This window comes from Mandrillus leucophaeus, unplaced genomic scaffold (genome assembly GCF_000951045.1).
Source record: "Mandrillus leucophaeus isolate KB7577 unplaced genomic scaffold, Mleu.le_1.0 Scaffold146, whole genome shotgun sequence".
Taxonomy (NCBI): Eukaryota; Metazoa; Chordata; class Mammalia; order Primates; family Cercopithecidae; genus Mandrillus; species Mandrillus leucophaeus.
The window spans coordinates 2,509,547-2,535,809 of record NW_012101432.1 but is presented as its reverse complement, the minus strand read 5'-3'; the positions used below and the strand labels follow the sequence as shown (position 1 = coordinate 2,535,809).

Below are 26,263 nucleotides of genomic sequence, written 5' to 3'. Positions count from 1 at the left end.
CGCAGGTCCCTCATTTGTAAAATACATTTTTATTATGTGACTGCTGAGGTCCCTTCTACGCCCAAAATTCTATGATTTCACATAGGCCTTTCAGTTATGTCAAAAAAAAATTAAACAACAAAACACCCTTATTGGGGGAAAAAAAGATTAGATGCTTGACTTACAACATCTAATCATTATAATCATTATTTACTATTTATTTAATCATTATTTACATATTTACATTATTTATTTAATCATCTAATCATTTACTATTCTTTATTGTGAGTAGTAAAAATACATTATCATTAGAAATGACTTCCATCTCAATTTTACAAATCCCCCTTCCTTTACCATAAAACCTGTCTATTTTGAAGCTCCTTACTAGACAACGGAGAATGAGTAGGATGATAATCACCAGTCATTGTCAAATTCAAGAAGCATGTGACATTAGTTTTACAGTCTGATCAGACAAACCACCAAACAATAGACACATACACACACAAAACAGTAAAGCAAATCCTCATGAAGAATGAGGAAATAAGGAGATAACAGCCCAGCCCAGAGCCTTGTACATAATGAGTTCTAAATTCCTAAGTTCAGTTACCCAAGAAGAGAGTAAACCAGCCCTCTATCTGAATACATCTTCTATTATAGATTAATGCATTGAATCACCAGTCCTTTTTTACCAACCCTGAATTACCACCAGCTCCCTGTGAGTTTGCTTAGCACTATCCATGGGCTCCCTCTGGGAACAGTAGTTCCAGAGGGACCACTGATAAAATTCAACCGAGGTTCTCAGTGGGCAGGCAGGCTAACACTTAAATCCTTTGTGGTCAAGATACAGGCACACTGTGAGGTCCGGTCCCAAACAATCTGCTGGCTTCTCCCTCTTTTTGACATCCTAACTGTGCCACAAGGAATATCCTCTTTGATGAGTTTAAAAGGCAATTAAAATGAACATAAATCAAATGAAATGCTATAGTTACCTGGCAGGGGAGGTATCATGATCCCGAAGGTGGTTTTCCTTGAGTGAGGCTTATCTTACCTATTTTACTGCAGAAATGCTGACCCCGGTGGTTTCCCCAAATGTAGGAAACTCAACTGCATAATTTGTGGTAGTGGGAGACTGTATTTGTGCCCTCTCTGGGAAAAAAAATGAAATTCTCCCAAAAAACTTTGGTAACTTTTAAAATAAATCAACATGGGATCTCCCCCACTCAAGCTAAAAGGCTTTATTTCTTCCCTCAGGGGCTACAAGGCCTTCATGGACTGGGAGAAGGGAGTGGGGGACCCATTTCCTTACTATGTCTATGGAGCTGCCTGTTCTGAGGTTGAAATTGACTGCCTGACAGGTGCTCACAAGGTAAGTCAAGTCTAACTTTCCTCTTGGCAAGTCAAAACAACAACAAAAGTGTGTTGTATAGTGAATAGCCCAATTCCGTTATGTCATTCTCTTATAACAAGATTCTTTCAATTCCATGGGAGGGTCCAGAGATCTAACCTAATCCTGAATTTCCATGTAAAAAGACAATATAGTAGTCAAAAAGGAATTGCTGATGACAGTCTAAAATGTATTAAATTTTTTATTTCATTTAGACAACAAAATCACTTTCCAAGTTTTCTTCCGAAAAAAAGCTTCTATTTATAAAGAAAACACACATTTTCTAATCTGAAGGAATAACTAACTTAGTAAATAGTCTTGAGCAAACATTTTGAAAGCACATAGCAATGTGCTGTTTCTCCAAAGTCAATTATCCAAAAAGTGTTACTGAAACACATTTTGGAGGAAGAGAGGTATGAAAATAATTTTTACATTTTCTATTTAATTGAACAGCCAAGAAACCACCCATTGGAGACAGGGAATCATGCTTAACCCAAAATTAACAACTTGCATTATAAAGGATGCAATTTTACCCAAGGGCCTTGGTATAAATCCCTAAAGAAATGAAACTTATGGGGATCTTCCAGAATTTATGACACTACAAAAGTCAAAATTTGGTCTTTTCTGTGCCTTTCAGTTTACATTTAGAGTTTAAGGTTCAATAATTTCAGTATTACTTTGATCCCTTTAAATAGTTTATTTCTTAAAGAAGCAAAACTTCTTTTAACTAAAGAGAAATCAGAGAAATTCAATGACAGATCTATTGCGGCTGGCCATTTGTGGTTGATGAACTAAATCATCCATCAACTCAGTGTTAGTGCACAGCCATCTCTTTCCACTGTCCAGCACTTACAGTGCAAAACACACCAGGTTTCAATGTAGAAGTAAACTGAAGGCCCACTCTGAGATGTGTCCAATCTCCCTCCCTATCCAGGTTGAGGATAGATGAAGGCTGGTCTCAATGGCCAGAGTAGGTTGTCCAAGAGGCCAAGGTTTGAGTCAAAAGAGAATTGCCAAGTCCAAAGGGCTAGATAGAAAGTAGGAGCCGAAGTATTGAGCCCAAACAGAGAATGATGATCTTATCAGAACAAGCACTGGAAAATGGGGGCAGAAGGGAAGCCCTGAGATACTCCGGAGATAGGCCACAGGCACTTAGAGGCTTTTAGTGGCTCCTTAACAACCTGCAGGCCCATGCCCAGTGACAAAACAAGGGCCAGATTCATATGGTGCTTCTCAGAGAAGGAAGTAGATTAGCAAATCAAAGGTGGTCTTGACATTTGCTCTGAATACCTTCCAAGATCTTGCAAATCCACAAACTCATACATGCCAGTATGGCTCTAGGATTTTCACAGTAAAATGGCAATAGTACCACCTGCCACAGATTATCATGAGGACTACATGAGCTCATAAATTATATTCCAACAACAAATTCAGGTTGAGAATCAGATGAACAACCAGGCACAACAATTATTTACCAAGTGACTCACTCAGACACACTAGCATGTCATGGACTTTGGAGTCACTTAAGAGGAGTCAAAACCATGAATGCACGAGATCTTCCAGGGTCATGGACAGTCCTGGCACTCAATTTGAAGACTTCAGCAGGCATCTTAACAGCTCTAATGTTGACAGGGTTCAATGCAGTGTTAATTAGCCAGCAGGAGTTCTGGAAAAACTAGAGACCATTTGAGAATACCTGAAAACGATACTTTTAATTCAAGATTTTTGGTAAGGTAATTTTTATTTTGGGCAGAAAATCAGAACGGACATCATCATGGATGCATGTTGCAGCCTAAATCCGGCCATTGATATTGGGCAGGTAGGTGCTGGCCCACCTGGGAGGATGCCCCTTCCTGGGAGTCATCTCAGGGTAGGTAAAGGCCTTCTAACACAATGTCACAAAGCTTGAAATTGTCCCCCTCCAGATTGAAGGTTCGTTTATTCAGGGAATGGGGCTTTATACCACTGAAGAACTGAAATACTCCCCAGAAGGCGTCCTGTACTCTCGGAGTCCAGATGAGTACAAAATTCCAACCGTCACTGATGTCCCAGAGGAGTTCAATGTCTCCTTGCTGCCATCATCACAAACCCCACTAACCATCTATTCATCTAAGGTAAGCACCCAAACCTACCACTGCACGGTATCATGGATCGGGTAGCACATGGCAAATGAAAGCAGGTAGACAAAATAGTAAGTCAATGTTAACTGCTATCAGGAACAAATCACTACAGACTGCTAGAATCTGGAGATGAATCACCCATGGCAATTATGGGCCAAGGATTTTAATAATTTCCTCTTTCACTGAAAACTCTAAAACTTGCCAAAAAGCTTTGACTTCTTAACAGAATAACACTTTTACTTAAGACCCTGAAGACGACAATATTAAACAGGATTGGAGGTGCAATGCGACTGAAATACTAGCAGTGGCAGCGTGGACAGAACCCTGGACTAAGGTCGCAGAAGACCTGGGTTCCTGCCAAGCCCTATCCCCTCCCCGTGGTCTCAGACAAATCACTCACCTCAGAGGGGCTCAGGGTCCTTACCATACCCAGCAATGCATCTAGAACAGTGGGTCTCAATTTGGGGTAAGGGGAGTGGGGGAGGTGATTTTGTACAAGGCAGCCCCCGCCCCCACTACAAAGAATTATCTGGCACAAAATGTTAATAGCATCAGAAAGCAAAGACATCAACCCTTAGTAATTGCTAAAGTAATGAAACTGCAAATTAAAATAAACATCATTATTTCTTTGCCTTGCTCTATGCAGATGACGTGAAAACCACCCTCAGAGTAAAAACTTCATCTAGGTTTGAGATGTATTGTTAAAGTTTCTTGACTCCTCTTAAGACTTTAAAATCTTTCCCGGCCATGGTGGTGCACACCTGTAGCTTCAGCTACTCAGGAGGCTAAAGCAGGGGATTGCTTGAGCCCAGGAATTCAAGACCAGTCTGAGTAATAAATAAATAAGATCTTTTGGGAGACTTCTTGCTAGTACCCATCCTCCACAAAAAAAAAAAGTATCCAACTACATCTGTAGAAATTTCATCATGTCCAAACTGGATCCCACTGTCAGCCCAGGAATGCCAGGAACTTCCTCTAGACCTATAGTGATGAGGTCAGGGCAAACCTGAAAGGAAGGACAATCAATGGGGCCTTTGGATTCTCATTGGACTGGAAATCACTCTAAGGGGCAAAGGCAAAAGGGAGCTAAGAGCCCACAGAGAGCAGCTTTTAAGCCACCAAGAGTGACACAGGGCAGACAGGACCCTTGAGTCCTTGTAGTTGCAGACAGTCACTTACAAGCAGACACTCAGGAAAATCAGGGGTTTGCAGGTCCCACATGGAGGGTACTATGTAAAAACAACAGAGAGCTACCAGGTACCAGGAGCTGTGCTAGGTGCTTTTGTGTTTCCTGATCCTTGCAACACCCTAGGCATCACTGCCCACACTTCACTGACAAAGGAACAGAGAAGATTATCTCACTTACCCAGAGAACCACGGGGAGTCAGGGTCAGGATTCAGATTCAGTCTCACTAACTCAAAGGTCGCAAATTGGTGGTCTACTGGCTAAATCTAGCCTGAAGATTTACTTTTCTTTGGCCTACACAGTATTTTTACAAGTTGGGGAATTTTACATTAAAATACAGATACCTAAATTCTCTTGAGAAGATGGATGATCTGGTAATTTTGGCTGCATCCTTGGAAAGGCAACGACTAGCTACAACCAAAGAACAGCTGCCCCTTGTAGACAGGACATGGGGGTGCTCTTCCTCACCTTACTTTCCACTGCTCCTTATTGTCCTGCACCTGCCTGCATCACTCATTGACCATACCTGCCTGCTCCTTGCAGATGATGGGTTTACAATCTTTCATCTGGTATCAAAGTCTGTACTCTTTCTTCTAGAGTACCATGCCTACCCTGACCCTGGAGTTTAAAAAGGCATTTTTCTCTCTGCTGATAAAGCTGGCTAGTTGAATCCATTGAATGTGTTTTATTAAGTAGGGTACTTTCCCATTATCACACAAAGACACTCATACACACACACACACCTTACCTACGGAACAAAATTTAACCCAGACAGGATTCAAGATTTCAAGATCTGGGAAACTCAGATTATGCTGGGAATTTTTTTTTTTTTTTTTTTTGAGATGTAGTCTCACTCTGTCACCCAGCTAGAGTGCAATGGCGTGATCTCGACTCACTGCAACCTCCGACTACTGGATTCAAGCAATTCTTCTGCCTCAGCCTGCCAAATAGCTAGGACTACAGGCCCACGCCACCACGCCCAGCTAATTTTTGTATTTTTAGTAGAGACGGGGTTTCACCATGTTGGGCAGGATGGTCTTGATCTCTTGACCTCGTGATCCGCCCGCCTCGGCCTCCCAAAGTGCTAGGATTACAGGCGTGAGCCCCTGTGCCCGGCCTATGCTGAGATTTTTAAGAATACTCAAGCTTCTGATTCAGTCAGTAAGTCAGCCAACAAACATTTATTGAGAAGATTTTGTGTACAAAACACTGTGCAGGGGTTGGGGATACAATGGTGAACAAGGCCTGGTCCCTACCCTCTAGAAACTTGTAGTGTGGTATAGAAGTTTCTTAAACCAATGTGCCTTCTTACAGGGCCTCGGGGAGTCTGGGATGTTCCTGGGGTCATCTGTGTTCTTTGCCATTGCTGACGCTGTGGCCACAGTGCGAAGAGAAAGAGACATAGCTGAGGACTTCACGGTGCAGAGCCCAGCAACGCCAGAACGGGTTCGAATGGCCTGTGCAGATCGATTCACCAAAATGGTAGGGAATTGTTTATTTTCCTAAAAGATGATTTGTCTATTTCCTGCTTCTTAGACCTCTTGGGTAAATGTATAACCTAATCTGTGTCTAGCTAATCAAATTATGAAATGAAAAAAGCAAGTCACACAAATACACCTTGTGTACATGTAGTAATTTTTGACTTTTAAAAAAGTGTTTCCCAAGTGTTGATTTGATCATCTCAGCAACCTGAAGTAGGATAATTTATTAATATCATGCTGTAGCTGGGAACCGTGTCTCACACAAGTAATCCCAGCACTTTGGGAGGCCGAGGCAGGCAGATCATGAGGTTAGGAGATCGAGACCATCTGGCTCACTCGATGAAACCCCGTCTCTACTAAAAATACAAAAAAATTAGCCATGCGTGATGGCACGCACCTGTAGTCCCAGCTACTCAGGAGGCTGAGGCAGGAGAATGGCTTGAACCCAGGAGGCAGAGGTTGCAGTGAGCCAAGATCGCGCCACTGCACTCCAGCCTGGCGACAGAGTGAGACTCCGTCTCAAAAAAAATAAAAATAAAAATAAAAAGTATATATATACACACACATACATACATACACACACACACACACACACACACCTTGTATACATGTAGTAATTTTTGATGTATTTTATATATATATATATATATATATAATGCTGCAAAAACTAATAGCTAAATGGAAAGCAACTGATTGATTTCTCCAAACAGTGGTTAAGTATTCCCTCCCTCTATCCTACCAACTCCATCCAGCTCTTCAACAAAAACAAACACACACACACACACACACACACACACAGAAATCCACGTGTCATATAGCCATATTTGATAATGTCACTTTCTGTGTTCCCTATACAGAGAGGATACACAGACTGCCTGTCATTTAGAAGTAGGGTGATCCCATTGTGAGCTACTGCCTTTCTCCTTCATTCTTTTTTTTTCTTTTTGGAGACAGAGTCCCGCTCTGTCACCCAGGCTGGAGTGCAGTGGCGCAATCTTGGCTCACTGCAACCTCTGCCTCCCGGGTTCACACTATTCTCCTGCCCGACTACAGGCATCTGCCACCACACCCGGCTAATTTTTTGTATTTTTTTAGTAGAGACGGGGTTTCACCGTGTTAGCCAGGATGGTCTTGATCTCCTGATCTCGTGATCCGCCCACCTCGGCCTCCCAAAGTGCTGGGATTACAGGCGTGAGCCACTGCGCCCGGCCCTTTCTCCTTCATTCTGTTTCATACCAATGCCTCCCAGCCCAGGAGGGAGAGGCCTAGGGAGTTATCCATGTGGATATACACATGGCAAATCCCACCTGCTGAAGGTTACAGCATGTAACTTTCCAGAGGTCATTGAGCCTAGCCTTTGCCAATTTCCTAAGCATCCTAATTTAAGTAATACCAGGTAGTATTGACTGAGCACCACACTAAACATTTTACACATATTAGTCATTACGGCAACTCTATCAGGTAACTACTGGTATTTTCTTCATTTTACTATTGAGGAAACAGGTGCAATAACTTTCCCAAGATCATACACCTAGCATTTGGGGGCTAAGATTCAAACCCAGGCTGCCTGGCTTCACTGTAATAGATGGCCTCTCAGAGAGAAAAGAGTTGATTCTCTGCTTCTTAAAAGGAAATTTCTAATTTTCAAATCTATATTAAAAGAAGCCCAAATACTTAACTGACCTCTTCAAAATAGCCAACCATAGAGTGAAAAGATCTTATAAAAATATTGCTTAAAAGGAAGTCTCATAATTATTAATTTCCTTCCCCTACATAACCTATTCCTATTTCCATCTTCAAATCTAATTCAACAATATTTCTTATACTCCAATAATACCAGTCACCCTGTAATTTCCCTCCAAGTCTTCTCCCAGTCTATGGATCTGATCCTTATCTGATTCCATTGTCTACAGCAATGATTACAATCACCTGCCTCTGGCCCGGCCCTCCTCAGATGGGCAGGGCCAGGAAACCAGCACCCTCCACCCACTCCAGGAACTCCTCCGTGCGGATCTTGGCCTAGAGGTCAGTCATCTGCCGGTTCCTGACTCAGATGGTGACATGGTCACTGTGGAATGGTGTCATCTCATACCCCAAAAGCATAAGCACTTCTGACTTTTAAAAATGTTCTTATTCACATTTTGCAATAATAAATACCCTTTTCTGGAATGGGGCAGATTAAGAAAACTAAAAAACACAACAAACAAAAAGATATTTCTAATCTTCCTTTCTTGCCTGAGGTTAATGTTTTCAGTCTTCCAATGGTCTGGCTCCTAAAAAATGAATTCCTTCACATCTAAGATTTCAGGCTATTTTGAATAATCTGGTTGTCTGACAAAGTAGCTCTGTCACATACGATGGTAAGAAGTGAAACACTTTGATTTCATTTACCATGTGGGACTTAGCTTCTTAGCTACCTGGTCCATATGATGAAACCGTATTTCCTCTCAAGTCTGATGGTTTCTTGATAAGACTAACATATCTTTGCAGATATAAATCATCTACTAATTTGTGCCCATCAATCAAATGCTCAATGTTAGAATAACCTAGCATTTTCTAAAATACTTGCAGATACATGGTTTATAAATATCACTTCATGTTATAACCTATGTTTGCTATTTTAGACCTCCTTTTAATAACATACATTGCATTTTGTCTTTGTAAAAGTAACACATGTCCATTATGGAAAAATTAGAAAATGCTGAAAAGAATAAGGTGAAGTTAAAATCAGCCATAATCCCACCCACCAGAACTAACTATAACCATCTTTTGGAGTGTGAGTGTGCATGTGTGTGTGTGTGTGTGTACACATTTAACCATCCTTTAATTTATATATGTTTATATGTATAATATATCTTATTTGTAAACTCATTTAATAAAATCCGGATATCCCTGACATAAGTCTTTGAAAAGATTCGTACAGTATAATTGGGAATGACGGCTGGGCACGGTGGCTCACGCCTGTAGTCCCAGCACTTTGGGAGGCTGAGGCAGGCGGATCACGAGGTCATGAGATCGAGATCAGCCTGGCTAACACAGTGAAATCCCATCTCTACTAAAAATACAAAAAATTAGCCGAGCACAGTGGCGGGTGCCTGTAGTCCCAGCTACTCGGGAGGCTGAGGCAGGAGAATGGCATGAACCCGGGAGGCGGAGTTTGCAGTGAGCCAAGATCACACCACTGCACTCCAGACTGGGTGATAGAGCAAGATTCTGTCTCAGAAAATAAATAAATGAATTGGGAATGACTCTACTGAGCCTCAGTCGCGGAAAAATCTGGATTGGGAATTTCACGGGAAAAGTATCCCATGAAACATCACTCAAAAAACAGTTGCTTAAACACAAAAAGAAAATACCTTGCCAAACTCGTTTATCCTACAAACTCTTAATCTTTATCTATAGCTACTGGAATAAATTTGAGGGGCGAGGGCAGGACAGAATGTTTAACTTTTCAATAATAAGCCCCTTGTTATTAAGGCTACTTAGGCCATATGGAGAATGATCATTTATCCTTTTTTTTTTTTTTTCTTTTGAAGACAGGGTCTTGCTGTGTTGCCCAGGCTGGAGTGCAGTGTTGCAATCTTAGCTCACTGCACCCTCTACCTCCCAGGTTCAAGAGAGTCTCCTGCCTCAGCCTCCCGAGTAGCTAGGATTACAGGTGTGTACCACCATGCCCAGCTAATTTTGGTATTTTTAGTAGAGATGGGGTTTCACCATGTTGGCTAGACTGGTCTCGAACTTCTGGCCTCAGATGATCCTCCCACCTCAGCCTTCCACAGTGCTGGGATTACAGGCGTGAGCCACTGTGCCTGGCCATAATCATTTATCCTTCATACTTATCGCGACCTACAATATTCCTAGCCATTGCACTGAACTCACATATATTTGAAACAATGAGAAGAAAGTCCCCTCCAAATACTTGAGAAGGCTTCGGTTAGTTTGTTCGAGCCTCCAGACCCCGTCTCCTCAACTGTTCACCAACATAGAGAGGAGGCTGGTTAGAGGCCAGCCTTGATTGGGACCTCCCAAGGAGTGCAGAGAGGAGGAAGAACTGAGTCTTAGTTTAACAGAGGCCAAGAAGCACACAAAATTTAGATTATTCTACTATTACCTGTTGCAGAAAACGGCAATACTTCTCTATCCATATAGAAACATAAGCAAGAATCCCAGGAGCCATCCTGACATTTATCTCCCTCATACTCAGTAGTTAGTCCTTCATCATGTCCTGTTCATTTTTACCCCCAACAATTTCTTGACCCAGTCCATTTTCTCCATCCTTAACCACTATATTATTCATTCATCCCACAAACAGGTGTTGAGCATCTAATGTGTGCCAGCCATTGTTCTACAGAACAATTCTGGGGCTACAGTAGGGAATGAAACAGAGACCCCTGCCTTGGTGGCGTTTAGTTTCTGGTGACTCTGAAGCTACCTACCATCTCTCCATCCTGGATCAAAGTTGCCTGCTGGCTGGTCTCCCTACACCCCCTGCAGCCAGAGGCTTGTGGTGTGGCAAAGCAGACCATGCCACACCAGCACACACATTGGCAAAAAGCTTCCCTTTGCTCACAGGAGACAGAAAACTTCTTAACTTGCCTTCCTGAGCCTACACACCTTCAGAGTCCAGCATGGCCAACCCCACCACCTCTCCAGCCACACACGACCCCACCCAGCCACACTTGCCTTCTTCTATCATTCCTCATGTCAAGGACAGAGACGCTCACTCCTGCTTCAGGGCTTCTGCCGTGCTCTTCCTTCTCCTTGGAACCATCTTCTTCTGTTCAGCTTGTTAACTCCTACTCGGGTATTCAACAAATTCATTTGATCCCTTCCTTTCTGCATAGTTGGAGGTCCCAGGAATATAGTGGTGAACCAGACTCACAGGTCCCTGCTCTCAAGGCATTTGTAGTCTAGCAGGGAAGGAAGACAGTGACTGTGAATTATAAGTGCTTGGCTGACCCTGGGTTATACTAACACAGCCCATAGAACAAAGCCTTTCTGACTTAGCCTTGCTCTTTTCTTGAAGTCAGAGGGGTCATAGATGGGATCCCACTTTGGTTACTCTTCATGCAATTGTTCATTCATCTAACATATTTATTGAGCACCTTCCATGTGCCAGGCACTGCTGGGGAACTAAAAAAATAGTGGTGAGCAAGGCAATCTCTGCCGGCATAGAGCTTACATTCTGTGCGGGAAGCCAGACAGTAAACAAGTAAACAAACACACAATATGATTGCAAGCGTTGTTGAATACTGGGAAGGAAAATTGAAGAGAAAGGAGGTAGAATGTGATGGTGAGACTATTTGATTACAGTTTCTTGGGGAAGTTCCCTCTGAGAGTGTTCACAATTGAGCCAAAGTCTGAATGAAGCAGGGGACCAAGTATAAAGCTGGCAATGATACAATCCAGGCCGAGAACAGCTCATGCAAAGGCCCTGTGGCAGCTTCAGAAGAATCAAAGTCTCTTGGGACTAAGCAGCCCTCAGAAGTGGCCCTTTTGTGTCTGATTTGCCTCTCTGGTAGAAAAATCTTACAATTGTTGTTCTCCAGGCTGAGAGATAAAATAGAATTTGTGGTCACATCATTTATTTTCACATCAGTGAGGGAAACCTGGATAGTCCTTCCAATCAGCAATTTTCCTAGTCTTTATCATACACTTTATCACACTTCAGATCTACTTCTTTAGACCTTTAGTGAATATAATTCATTCATCCCCTTAGAAGCCATAGCAGGCCTACCGAAGTTCTTGTAGCCTGGCTGCTCACACAGACCAATTTCTAAAGCATCTTGAAACAAATCTGACTCCATATCAGAATTTACTTTTTTTTTTTTTTGAGATGGAGTCTCTCTCTGTCACCCAAGCTGGAGTGCAGTGGTGCAATCTCGGCTCACTGCAACCTCCACCTCCAGGGTTCAAGCGATTCTCCTGAGTCAGCCTCCTGAGTAGCTGGGATTAAGGCGCCTGCCGCCATGCCCGGATAATCTTTGTATTTTCAGTAGAGACAGAGTTTCATCATGTTGGTCAGGTCTCAAACTCCCGACCTCGTGATCCACCCACCTCAGCCTCCCAAAGTGCTGGGATTACAGGCATGAACCACCACGCTGACCAGAATTTACATTTTTAATACATTTGATCAAACTACAACATGGTTTCTAATTGAAATATGTAATGATTCACACTGGTACACAATGCTGTACTATGCAAATGTATATATAGAAAGAGAGAAATAACAAGAAACATAGATATTAACAATCTTTGTATTGGACCTTTGAATACTCTTGTCAAAACACAATTTGTTCTAATGAATAAGATGGTCAGGGAGTCAGAATGTCTGTGTACTAGAGCATGAGTATTGAAAAGTTCAAGATCTCCTCTTTTAATAACCTCCTTATAGCCATAAGGTAAATAACAGCCTGACTAGATCTATTTCTTAAACAGAAATGATGATAAAACACTCAGTACTTTTCCCTTGGAATTAAATAAAATAATGCACGTAAAAATACTGTGTAAATATGAGTCACTCTGTAAATATTAGCGTTAAAGTCATCACCAAAAACCCATAAACTGTTAATGAACTTCTTCAAAATATGCCTCTCCCAAAAGGCTTGAAAAGTGTTTCCACATTAAATCAAGTTGACCTGTGAGGCCAGAATAAACAACAACTCTTCTAACTAGCAGCCTCATTTCCATGGGTAAATTAGCTTCAAAAAAGGCAGGCATTGGCAAGAAGCCTAAGGCATGTTTGTTACCAGAAATAATCATACTGTATGAATGAGCATTTACTATGTCAAAAGGTTTTTTTTTAAAAAACATGTTTGGGTTTGTTTAACCTTAATCACAGCATTGCTGGCTGCCATTTTTGTATGGGCTCTTTCTCAGGTGGTTAATTTCTGGTGAGGACAGTGTTGCTGGTGGTGGTTTCTCCTCTGAGCCCAGCAGGGTGGCCTGGCTCAACTATGCATGGCCAGAAACATCATCTCTATGTAATTTCCTTTTCGGTGACAGGACAAAGAAAAATATATATTTCTTGGAAAATGTGTTTTGTACAGTCATCTTAAATTCCACAAGGGGGAAAAAAGTAAACTTCCCTTAAAGATATACATATTTAACACTTTCAGATTAAGACTTCTCCTTAGAAACAGTGATTTCATTAAAAAAAAAAAAAAAAAACTAGGATTCAGAGACTTGAAGGGTTCCACACCCTCAAAAATTAGAAAAATACTGACTTGGAGAATGTAGAATAGGTCAGACTTTTTTAAAAATCATGTTATCTTAATATCACCAGCAGCAAAACGTATTTGTTGAGTAATCACTAAACGTGGTCTATGTGGGCTGCCATAGTGGGAGGCCATATACAGCCAATTAACAGCTTCAGTTTCCATCTCCTGGAAGTTAAAAATCAGACACCTCAGCTTGGAAACAGGTTTATAAGCAGGTTTCAGCTTACCCCACTTCTGAAGGGGCAGCCTGGAACACGCTGACTCACAAGAAATCCTTGCAATCATAACAAATGGCTCATGTCCTACGTTAGGCTGACGCATGATCTTATCGTACCCTAGTGGGGAAAAGTCCTTCATTCTTAGATCTGTCCTCAATTCCAAATGGCCATGCCTGTCCTTCACAGAATCTGCATTTCTATGAGATTGACCAATGGCTAGTTTCTAACGTCCTTCACCTTCTTCCTACGCTGCAAACCCTAATGTAGTCGCTCTCCACAGACTCCCCTCCCTTTACAGCACCGCGTCTCTCACATCCCCACGTCCCATTTTCCCTCCCTGCTTCTTTTGCATTTCTAGATGCCCAGATTCAGTGAGAATTGGCAGCATTAAAAGCGCCACCTGTTTAGTTCAGTATCTGGAGCCCTTCCTCCTTGATGAAGGAAGAGAGGCACATGAACATTTTGCATGCTGCCGACAGCCTGGTTTACCCGCTCCTCTCAGGCAGTTCACTCCCAAACGCTAGCCATTCAAGATGTAGCCTGCTCAGCCCCATACTCTATACACAGCCCTGGATTTCTCTGAGCTGGGGAGACGTCTACCAGCCCTACAAGACTGCATTCTATTTCTTGGGGCTTATATACCACAACATGTGAAAACATGAAATCTCCAGCCTGTTCAGCTAAAATCTCAGCTACAGATAGTTGGCAGGGCCTTAGACCAGCACAGACATGCTTCGGTCACCTGGATTCCTTGACATGAACACAGAGCAGACTGCACGGCTCAGGACAGACTGAGAGTAGAGTCTCCCGTGGTGTCTTCCTCAGAATGCTCAACCTATTGTCCTGTTCCCATGAGACACACACGCATACAAGCATGCATGTACGCACACAGACTCACATGCACGCACACACTCAGACATGTACTCAACCACATTCTTCTAACCTCTCATGCTGTCTTGGAAGAGGTTTTATTGGCTGTGAAACTGGTTCCACATTGAATACGTTTGTCCCAGGATGCAGGAACTGAATCATTTCCCTGCAACGCTTGGTGACATTTCACAGAGTAGCCATTCTTACTCCTGAAGGGGAGATTCTCTGATACTGTTATTGAATGTTGAACGTATATTTTTGTATCTAAAAACTCTCCTATGTGATCTCTTCCTCTTTAGGTTTGTAGGAGCAGAGGAAAGGGAGAGATAGGGAGAATACCTAAAAGGGAAAAGGCAAAAGCTGGAGGCATTCCTCAGTTTAAGGGAGGAAATAAGAGATGCAGACTATAAAACAGGAGAAAAGACAACCATCTTGTCCTGCCAGGGAGAAGAGTTACAATGAACTGTTTTAGCTTAGTGCTTGAGACAGGCCCTGGGTTACAGCGAATCTGGGTTTCAATTCCAGCTCTAGTTTTTTTTTTTTTTTTTTTTTTTTTGAGATGGAGTCTTGCTCTGTCGCCCAGGCTGGAGTGCAGTGGCGCGATCTCAGCTCACTGCAACCACCACATCACAGGTTGAAGTGATCCTCCCGCCTCAGCCTCCTGAGTAGCTGGGACTACAGGTGCACACCACCATACCCAGCAAGTTTTTGTATTTTTGGTAGAGATAAGGTTTCACCATGTTGCCCAGGCTGGTGTCAAACTCCTAAGCTCAAGCAATCTGCCCACCTCAGCCTCCCAAAGTGCTGGGATTACAGGCATGAGGCACAGCACCCAGCCCCAGCTCTATCTTTAATGCTTTATTTAAGTCCCCTGATCACTCAGTTTTCTTATCTATAAAATGAGGGAGAGGTGGGGTAGTGGAGAGAATAACTCTAGTTACTTTACAGGATTGTTGTGAGAATTGAGTAAGATAATATATAAAGCAGTTGGCAGTTGTCACATATAGTAAATGGTCAATACATATTGATGATGATGATGGTGAAGATGATTGAGTCGGGGATCCCTAAGAACACCCTTAGGTTTAAATATTCACTAGACGTGGCCAGGCACAGTGGCTCTCGCCTGTAATCCCAGCACTTTGGAAGGCTGAGGCAGGAGGATCACTTGAGATCAGGAGTTCAAGATCAGCCTGGGCAACATAACGTGACAGATAATTGTCAGGGCCTTAGACCAGCACAGACATGCTTCGGTCACCTGGATTCCTTGACATGAACACAGAGCAGACTGCACGGCTCAGGACAGACTGAGAGAAGAGTCTCCTATGGTGTCTTCCTCAGAATGCTCAACCTATTGTCCTGTTCCCATGAGACACACACGCATACAAGCATGCATGTACGCACACAGACTCACATGCACGCACACACTCAGGCATGTACTCATTCTTAACCACATTCTTCTAACCTCTCATGCTATCTTGGAAGAGGTTTTATTGGCTTTGAAACTGGTTCCACATTGAATACGTTTGTCCCAGGATGCAGGAACTGAATCATTTCCCTGCAATGCTTGGTGACATTTCACAGAGTAGCCATTCTTACTCCTGAAGGGAGATTCTCTGATACTGTTATTGAATGTATATTTGTGTCTCTACTAAAAACCAAAAAAAATTAGCCAGGCATGGTGGCACGTGCCTATAGTCCCAGCTACTCAGGAGGCTAGGGTGGGAGGATCGCCTGAGCCCAGGAGTTTGAGGCTGCAGTGAGCTTGATTGCACCACTGTACTCTAGCCTGGGTGATAGAGCAGGACCCTGTCTTAAAAAAAAAAAAAAAAAAAGAGAGAGAGAGACTAAAAATTCCATAACTTAAGCAGAAGAGTAGACCCAAATCTGCCACAGCTAAACTGAGGAGTTTTGCCCTGTGTCCAGCCCAGACCTTGCAGAACAGGCTCATTCTCAAGAAGAGAGCCAAGCAGCTCCCACAGGAGCAGCTAAGAAGAAGAAGAAAAAACAAAAAAAAAAAAACAGGGAAGAGAATAGGGAAGGCCCTTTGGGAAGGCAAACCTAGCCCTTCATTTACATTTCAATACAGAGGGCAAAAACTAAGAACAGAATTTAGGAAAATGTCCTAAATGATAGAAGTTGGGTGAATTATTTGGCTTCTTTTTGTATATTTGTGAAATAAATACATATTAGGAGCAGGGGGAAAGCTTTCTGGAACCTTCATAGCTTTCCATCATCAGGGAAAAGTTTGCTTTGCTTTTTAACACATTTGTAACTAAAAGTCAAGCCTTCAAACAAAAACATAACGGGGAGAGGAGGGATGTGTGTTCTGCTTTGGGCTTGAACCTAAGGGGGAGAATTCCCCAAAGAGGAGACAAGCATTAAGAACCACGAGAAAGGATGAACAATTCTTTGAGCTTGTAGCCCAAGAGAGTGAAATGAGGCTGGGGTTTGACCACCAAGAACACAATATCACACAAACCATTTGACCAAAGGTGCACACAGGGCTATTATCATATCACTGTAAAGACGTCCAGGTGTGTGGGCTCCAGTGTACACACCTCCCAGACTAGCCACATCCCTACTCCCAAATGAATTCACGGGATGTGTAATTCTCCTTGGGATTCATACCTGGGAAGCAAAGAAGATAGGTAACTCACTGAAGTGCCCTCTTTCTAAGCCAGGCGCAGTGGCTCATGCCTGTAATCCCAGCACTTTGGGAGGCCAAGGCAGGTGGATCACCTGAGGCCAGGAGTTCCAGGCCAACCTGGCCAACATGGTGAAACTCTGTATCTACTAAATACAAAAATGAGCCAGGCATGGTGACACACACCTGTAATCCCAGCTACTCAGGAGACTGAGGCACGAGAATCACTTGAACCTGGGAACAGGAGGTTGCAGTGAGCTGAGATCGCACCACTGCGCTCCAGCCTGGGTGACAGAGCAAGACTCTGTCTCCAGAAAAAAAATTCTGAAGTGTCCTCTTGTTTAGCAACATTAGGTATAGCAGAAAGGATAACACTAACCCACCTTCTTTTCACAGTTGTCAGCTGAAGGGAATGACACAGTCCCATGCCCCAGGAGCCAGGAACATTCAGCCTCTTCTCATCCCAAAATTTTTTAAACCCAAACATTTGATGTAATGCTCCTGTTGAAATAAATGGTGTTATGGTATAGTAAGTGTTTAATTTGCTTTCTTTCTTAGATCCCAAGAGATGACCCTGAGACATTTAAACCTTGGTCTATCCCTATAGCATAACACTGCTATCATTCCCTAAAAGGTAAGATCGATAAGCTAAAAGATAATTATTCAAAGTGGGAAAAAAGTCAGCCAATCCAGGCTTTCAAACTTTGTTCTATAGAAATCAAGAATTGCACAAGTGCTTAAACCATGCTTCATTTTAAAGTCAGCATATCTTATCCGATATTTAAGTCCTTTAACACTAAATACGCATGGTTCTGGGAACTGACAAAGGATGGCCAGGGTGTTTCAATCAACATGGTAGTTTTTTTAATTTTAAAATAAAATATGAAAATACACTGGATTAAAATATTTAAAGAGCCTACTCCCTGATTCTTTTAAGAATCACAACTGGAATGCAAAAAAGCAAATTGAAATCTACTGATTACTCCATTTATAGTTAACTAGCACTATCTGGAAGAGTTATCTCTTTGTATTCACTGAGTTCAACTGCTACAGTTTTGTGCTGCTGCTTAACACTATACACAGAGCACAGAAGGCTTTGGAGAGTGGCCACAAAAACTCCTTAGGAAATATATGCTGATAAGAAGAAACATGTTTTTTTGTTACAAAATTAAACTTCTACTTTCTGCACACTTACTGGGCAATAACTGAAAACATTGTGGAATAGAGCAAACTATGACATAAACTCAGATAAAAATAAAATAAAATTTTTTCATTAAAATCTAATTTTCCAGTGTAATTGTCTAAAAACACCCACAAGTATTAATACATATAATATACATTTCATTCCATTGTGCTTTGTCATATGAGAACAACTTGTGTTGATATTTTTACTAAATCAGACTAAATAACCAATGAGAATTTGCTTCTCCTTTACAACAACAAAAATCAAAATAGGCAACACTTAAAATCACATCTTACATTATTGTAAAATAGTCATTTTAAAACACACACCAACAAGCCAGGCATGGTGGCTTATGCCTATAATCCTAGCACTTTGGGAGGCCAAGGCAGGTGGATGGCTTGAGTTCAGGAGTTCAAGACCAGCTTGGGCAACACGGTGAAACCCCGTCTGTACACCACCTGGCATGGTGGTACATGCCTGTAGTCCCAGCTACTTGGAGGCTGAGGTAGGAGGATTGCTTGAGTCCAGGAGATGGAGGTTGCAGTGAGTCAAAATTGTGCCACTGGACTCCAGCCTAGGCAACGGAGTGAAACCCTATCTCAGAAACACACACACAAATGCAGAGCAAATTATCTAAGCTCTTTAATTATCCTCTCTTTCTATCCTTCTTTCTCTTTCCAAGTATTAAAGTTAAATGTGAATATGATGGCAAATCCACTCTAATTCTTATGTACAACAAGGCATATAAAGTACATGGCATCATGCCTAACACATAGTACTCAACATAGTTACACACACACACACATGCATGCACACACACTCAGATAAAATGCCAAATTTAGACATCACCAGTGAATGAATGGGGTTGTCAAGTTTTTGTACAGACTTTTTTTTTGGGTGGGGGGAGGGACATGGTCTCACTGTGTCACCCAGGCTAGAGTGTAGTGGTCCAATCTCGGCTCATTGCAACCTCTGCCTCCCGGGTTCAAGCGATTCTCGTGTCTCAGCCTCCCGAGTAGCTGGGACTACAGGCACACGCCACCATACACAGCTGATTTTTTTGTAGAGACAGGGTTTTGCCATGTTTGGCCAGCCTGGTATCGAACTCCTGGCCTCAAGTAATTCGACTGCCTCGGCCTCCCAAAGTGCTGGGATTACAGGCGTGAGTCACTGTGCCCAGTCCGTACAGATGTTAAAATAAAGACCATCCTCTTCTATGCATGGTGGCTCATGCCTGTAATCCCAGCACTTCAGGAGGCCAGAATGGGAGGATCACTTGAGCCCAGGAGTTCAAGACCAGCCTGGGGGACATAGCAAGACCCTGTCTCTAATTTTTAAAAAATTAAAATTAAAAATTAAAGAATGTTTTAAAAGACCATCCTCAAATTGCAAGACAAATTTAAAAAACAAAAAAAACCTCTTGTCACTTTACCATTTATAATTACTTCTATGTGTCAGAATGTTACCCATGCCATGCAATCAACACAAGATGCAGATATAAATTGCATTCTGAATCTGTAACTGTCAACTTTTACCTACAATTTCAAATGTTTACATTCTTCAAAGTAACATAATTGGCTCTTGTATATTTGCTTCATAAGGAAGTATTCAACATTGATCTTATAAATCAAATTTATATCACACTAAAAACATATACATGTGAGTGTGTTCCCCATAACATTTTAAACCTCTGCTAAAAATATTCAAAAACTTCTGATGTCATCCAGCTTCTTATTTTATAAAGAAAGACACGGAGGGCACAGGAGAATAGTAAGTACCCAAATGTACTTATTCATAGCTGTAAATCTTATCAACCCAATTGTCAATCATTTATTGTTCTTCTCCCTATATATAAAGTTGAGAGATTTGCACACTTTATTTCATAATTATTGTCTTTTCTTTTTTTTTTTCAGGTGTTTCAGTTTTTCACAAGTAAAAAATGGCTTGTTAATCCTAACTGGGATCCAAACTGATATTCTTATACTGTTGTAGAAAAAAATAGACACAAAATTTAGAAACGTTATCCAACTTTGATTACATTAACCCAATGAATCATTATTTGCAAAGCATTTCACTTAGACTTTCCAGCCTAGAGGCCACCAGAAAAGCACTGCTGTATCCACAGTAAGCAAGTTTAGTGCTGATTTGTTTCTGAAAAGATCACGTAAATGTTGCTGTAAAAGCAAACTTTTCCTTTCTGTGTCCATCCAATCTAAATGGACTGGTAATATAGGTTATGATTATAGAAAGAAAGATACTTCTTGGTAGATAAATACATGATGACTTTTCCCAGTGGTGTATTTGATTCGGTAGCCACAAGAGAGTTCTGCAAGTTTTGTTTTGCCATAGATTGACCACAGGTCTATGTACGTGCACTTGACAGCAAAGGAGTGGTATTTCCCTCATGCACATCTACTATTCAACTGATTAACATTCTTTTGGATTTGGAGGAGGGGAAAAAGCAATATAAAAACATTTTCAATATCTTGCCCCCAACCCCTCTGTGCTGCTGCTGCTGTTGTTGAAAAACATCCAATCTGGTATCACAGTTTAAGAAATATTGCATATTTCAGTTTCCCATAGGTTGAAGTAAGAACATAGAGCGAAAGAATTATAAATTGTAATTACTCCCTACATTGTGGTTTAAAATATACAGGATCCTCTCTACCAATAACTTTGAGAAGGAAAAACAAAAGAAAAAAAGAAATAAGATATATGGGATCCACCAAATTACATTCATCTGAGTTTAGAGGTCTTCAGAGCGAGGAACCAGCATATAAATTAGGCCCTATTTGACCAGAAAGTCAGGGGTAAGCTGATTTTCTACTAGCCAGATTTCACACGATCAGGCTTACCAAGCCATGGTCTGCAGTGACCCCTGCAGTGGCTGAAGGAGGGCAGGCAGAGCTGAGAACGCTGGGCGCGGGGTGAGAGAAGGTAGGCAATAAGGCATAAATACAGCCTGGAGGAGGCTGAAGGTCCTTAAAGCCATGAGCACGTTGTTGTGAGACGCTGGGGCATAGCTGTCCACAGGCCCATCTGTGGACATCGGAGGCGTCCCTACACTACAGGAGCCCAAGGGATAAAGCAGGACAGGAGCACAAAGAGGAAGGAGGCAGGAGCAGAAGGGTTATGGGCAGGACAAAAATTACACAAGACACAGGAACATTAAGAGCTGAGAACAGTGGGAGTGGCTGGGGTGAAATAAGTTGAAAGCTTTTTTTTTTTTTTTTAGCTCTTTTGAAAATAATATCCTTAATCTAGTAAGAATGTGAGAAGTTTGTCTTATCATGTGTATCATTTTAAATGATGGTAAATATAATTCTATTTTTTTTTTTAGAATCTTTTCAGTTAGAGCTAAGGATGGTTACAGGGCATTTATTTTCCATTTGTCATGGTTCAAAACTATAAAGCACTAAAAATAGAGGAGCTTGAATAAAAATTATTTCTGTGAGTTGATGCACTAAAATCTGGGTGGCATGGATGTTAATAAAATAATTTTTTAAAAAGATACAGTTGGAGCCATGTATTTGAAACCAGTTCTTTGGGCTCAATAAACATTATTAAAATATGAAACAGACTAAAATGTTTAAATAAGTAAAACATTAACATGGCTTGAATGTTTGTAAAAAAGGTAAAGCAAAGACTTACTCTCATACTGCTATGGCCTGAATGTTTATGTCACCCCAGAGTTCATACATTCAAACCTAACCCCCAAGGTGGTGATGTTAAGAGGTGTGGCCATTGGGAAGTGATTAGGTCATGAGGACTCCACTTTCATGAATGGGGTTAAGTGCCCTTATAAAAAAAAAAGACCCCCCAAGAGTAAGTTAACCTCCTCCACTACGTGAGAACACTGCAAGAAGGCACCATCTATGAACCAGAGAGGGGGCCCTTATCAAATACTGAATCTGCTAGCACCTGGATCTTGGAATTCTCAGCCTCCAGAACTGGGTTCTGAGCAAAACGTTTCTGTTTATGAGCAAGACATTTCTGTTTATAAGCCAGTTTGTGGTATTTGTGTTATAGCAGCCCAAACCAACTAAGACACATACCACCCCCATTCATTCAATTCTCACACATGCACAGAGAATAACTTCTGCTTTCCCAGAAGGCCCAGCATGTAACCTGTCCCAGAATGCCCAGCCACTCTTAGCAAAATCAGAGCTACTCAGCTGGCCCTACAAATGGACAGGACACAACTGCCAAATGTCAGAATGTTTGAGGAAGGCTAGAGCAACAGCACAAGTACCTGGTTCCTGCCCCTATTTTCACACCTGCTGTGCCCCTTCTCTCTGTCTAGATAATTCCATTCTACCAGCTTCCCAACATCAGCGGCAGCCTGATGCCTGTAAGGGTGAGGAAGCATAACCCTTAATGCTCATCGTGGGCTTCATGGAACCTCCTACTTCTTACTCCCTGGGCCTTAGAGCACAGGAGACATTTGTACTATTGCCTTCTGAGCCTGGGTTCTCTGAGTAAGTTTTCTCTTTTGTAAAGAAAAACAGCCTGCTCCCGGTTCCATCCCAGAACAGTCAAAATTAATACTCTATCTGTCTCATAGAACTGAGTAGACAAACAGCAAAAAGATAGGCTTTCTAATTTGTAAGATGTCCAAAGGAAGTCAAAAACTTAGGCAGAAATAGTTGGAGACAGAAAATAATGGAATTTTCTCAGTCCCCCCACACAACCCTGAAAGTTGATGTTAAGATGTCACTGAGTACAAAGCAATAGTGTTCCTTCCTTTGCCAAGCCACAGCAGGACAGGCTCCCCTGTGCCCCTGTAACTTCACATTTAGATGATCTTACTGGCTAGCTATTGGTCTTGTTCCAAACCATGCTGCACGTAACTGCCAAGATAATCTTTCTCAACATCTGTAACCACCCACTATCACTGGGTAAAAGAGTTGCATTCAACAGGACAGTTTCTTCTTCCAAAAGGGACTTCACTGTCACCTGTGAAGTGGTGACCTGTTGTTTTTATCTGACTGCTGTCTCTTCTTTGGGAAATTATCCATCCTCCACTCCATGTGTTCCAAACAAGCTGCTGCGAAAGGTATGAGATAAGCTGGGTTAGAGTCTCTCCTGAGAGACAGGCGCTTGCACAAGGTACACAAGCTAAAGGGCCACTGTAGCAGGTCGCCTGGATGGCCACGGTGAGTCCACAAGCTCCTACTGCTGAGCTCCTCGGAAGTGCCCTCGTTCCTGCGCCTCGTTCTTCAGCTCTGCCCTCAATTCTGTGACCTACCCAGCACCTTTCCAGTGGTCAGTTTCCTAGGGTTGCTGCAACACATATCACAAGCTGGGTGGCTTCAGTATGTATTCTGTCACAGCTCTGGAGGCTAAAAGTCTGAAGTCAAGGTGCTGGCAGGACTATGGGTTCTCAGGAAGAATCCTTCCTCGCCTCTTCGGGCAGCTCCTGCTGTTCCTTAGGGCTGCATCACCCCAGCCTCTGCCTCCATCATCTCATTGCCTTCTTCCCAGTGTGTCTGTATCCAAATCCTCTTCTTTCTCATAAAAACACCAGTCATGGCCGGGCGCGGTGGCTCAAGCCTGTAATCCCAGCACTTTGGGAGGCTGAGACAGGCGGATCACGAGGTCAGGAGTTCGAGACCATCCTGGCTAACACGGTGAAACCCCATCTCTACTAAAAAATACAAAAAACTAGCCGGGCGAGGTGGTGGGCGCCTGTAGTCCCAGCTACTCGGGAGGCTGAGGCAGGAGAATGGCGTAAAAACCCGGGAGGCGGAGCTTGCAATGAGCTGAGATCCGGCCACTGCACTCCAGCCTGGGCGACACAGCGAGACTCCATCTCAAAAAAAAAAAAAAAACACCAGTCATTGGGCCGGATGTGGTGGCTCACACCTGTAATCCCAGCACTTTGGGAGGCCAAGGTGGGCAGATCACAAGGTCAGGAGTTTGAGACCAGCCTAGCCAACATGGCAAAACCCCTTCTCTACTAAAAATACAAAAATTAGCCAGGCATGGTGGCAGGCACCTGTAGTCCCAGGTACTCAGGAGGCTGAGGCAGGAGAATTGCTTGAACCTGGGAGGCTGAGGTTGCAGTGAGCCGAGATCGCGCCATTGCACTCCAGCCTGGGCGACAGAGCGAGGCCCATCTCAAATAAATAAATAAATAAATAAAATAAAACACCAGTCGTTGGATTTAGGGCCCACCTTAATCCAGTAAGACCTTTTCTTAGTTTAATTAATTATACTTGCAAAGACTTCATTTCCAAATAAGGCCACTTCTGAGGTTCCAGGTAGACACGAATTTGGGGGGACACTATTCAACCCTCTCTACCAATAAACCTTGCTGAGGCTAATGGATAGTTTTGGGGTAGAAGTGACCCTCTCTCCTTTATGCCCCTATTGTGTCTGGTTCTTACATAACACACAATCTGTTTGTCTGCATGTGTATCCTTTCTTTCTAGACGAGCCACTGTCTGATGACAGGGATTGTGTCTTACTCATCTCTTACCACAGGGTCTATCTCAAACTGATACTTACACATGTATGATTAAGGAACAGCCAAAGAATGTGCTCTATGACAACAAAAGTACAGATGAAACCTACACTGTGTAACTCAGATACCCGTGAGCCAGGAGATCTAAGGAAGGTAAAAAGAAAGAACCTACAGTTATTTGACAAACAAACCAGGTTTCACTGTTTTATTGGATATAAATCTGCTGGAGCCACTATTTATTTTACTTGCATGTATTAAGCAAAATTTTCCAAAACTTGGAAACAATGCAAAAAGAAACAAAAATACTGTGAGACGTTTCTTTTCTTTTAGAAACAGGGTCTCACTCTGTCACCCAGGCTGGAGTGCCCTAGTACAATCATGGCTCACTGCAGCCTCAAACTTCTGGGCTCAAGCAATCCTCCCATCTTGGCCTCCAGAGTAGCTAGGACTACAGGAGTGTGCCACCAGGCCTGGCTAATTTTTTAATGTTTTGTAGAGATGGGATCTCCCAATATTGCCCAGGCTGGTTTCAAACTCCTGGCCTCAAGCAAACCTCCCCACTCAGATAACTTGTCAATGTTATCCTCCAGCACTGTCTAATAAACCCATTACAGAGTAATCTGATGCTCTAGGGCTGCCCTATCTATATGGTAGCCACCAGTCACATGTGGCTATGTACATTTAATTTTTAATTATTGAAATAAAAAATTCAGTTCCCTAGTTTCCTTAGCTACATTTCAGGTAGTGTATTCAGTAACCACATGCAGCTACTGGGTACCCTATTAAACAGCACAGAAAAGACCAGTATCCATCACTCCAGAAAGTTATATAGATGGGTTTGCTCTAGGGAAATGTAACTTTGTATATCTACTATTTATTAGGGCCTAGACCACATTAGATCATGTGGTATGTAGAATGACAGCACGCCAAAGACATCCATGTCCTAATCCCTAGAATCTGTGACTATGTTAGGTTACATGGCAAAGGGAAATGAATGCTGCAGATGGAATTAGGTTTGCTAATCAGGTATCCTTAGAATAAAGAGATTATTCTGGCTTATTGGAATGGGCCCTATGTAATCACAAGAATCCTTAAATGTGGCTGGGCTCGGTGGCTCATGCCTGTAATCCCAACACTTTGGGAGGCTGAGGCGGGGTGGATCACGAGGTCAAGAGATTGAGACCATCCTGGCTAATATGGTCTCTACTAAAAATATAAAAAATTAGCCAGGCATGGGGGCGGGCACCTGTAGTCCCAGCTACTCGGGAGGATGAGGCAAGAGAATGGCATGAACCTGGGAGGCGGAGCTTGCAGTGAGCTGAGATGGTGCCACTGCACTCCAGCCTGGGCAACAGAGCGAGACTCCGTCCCCCAAAGCAAAAGAATCCTTAAATGTGGAAAAGGGAGGCAGGAGAGTTAGTATTAGAGTAGCTGGCTTTGAAGACGGCTTTGAAGATGTCAGGGGCCACAAGCCAAGGAACGCAGGCAGTCTCTGGAAGCTAGCGAAGGTGA

At 42.5% G+C, this 26,263-nt stretch overlaps 1 protein-coding gene and 1 long non-coding RNA gene across 2 annotated transcripts in view; one reads left to right on the top strand and one right to left on the bottom strand.

The window, feature by feature from the left end:
• LOC105535434 (aldehyde oxidase 2) overlaps positions 1-17,714 on the top strand; it is a 75,472-nt gene extending 57,758 nt beyond the window's left edge. Inside the window, exons 31-35 of the mRNA XM_011974535.1 lie at positions 1,231-1,345; positions 3,117-3,182; positions 3,289-3,477; positions 5,984-6,151; positions 17,661-17,714. Coding sequence (XP_011829925.1) covers positions 1,231-1,345; positions 3,117-3,182; positions 3,289-3,477; positions 5,984-6,151; positions 17,661-17,714 — 592 coding nt within the window. The remainder of the gene's footprint in view (positions 1-1,230; positions 1,346-3,116; positions 3,183-3,288; positions 3,478-5,983; positions 6,152-17,660) is intronic.
• LOC105535435 lies at positions 5,832-23,332 on the bottom strand. The gene is made up of 3 exons (XR_001005425.1): positions 23,257-23,332; positions 17,486-17,603; positions 5,832-6,126 (listed from the first exon to the last, which is right to left on the bottom strand). It is a non-coding gene; the product is annotated as an uncharacterized LOC105535435 (long non-coding RNA).
• Positions 23,333-26,263: the final 2,931 nt, after the last annotated feature.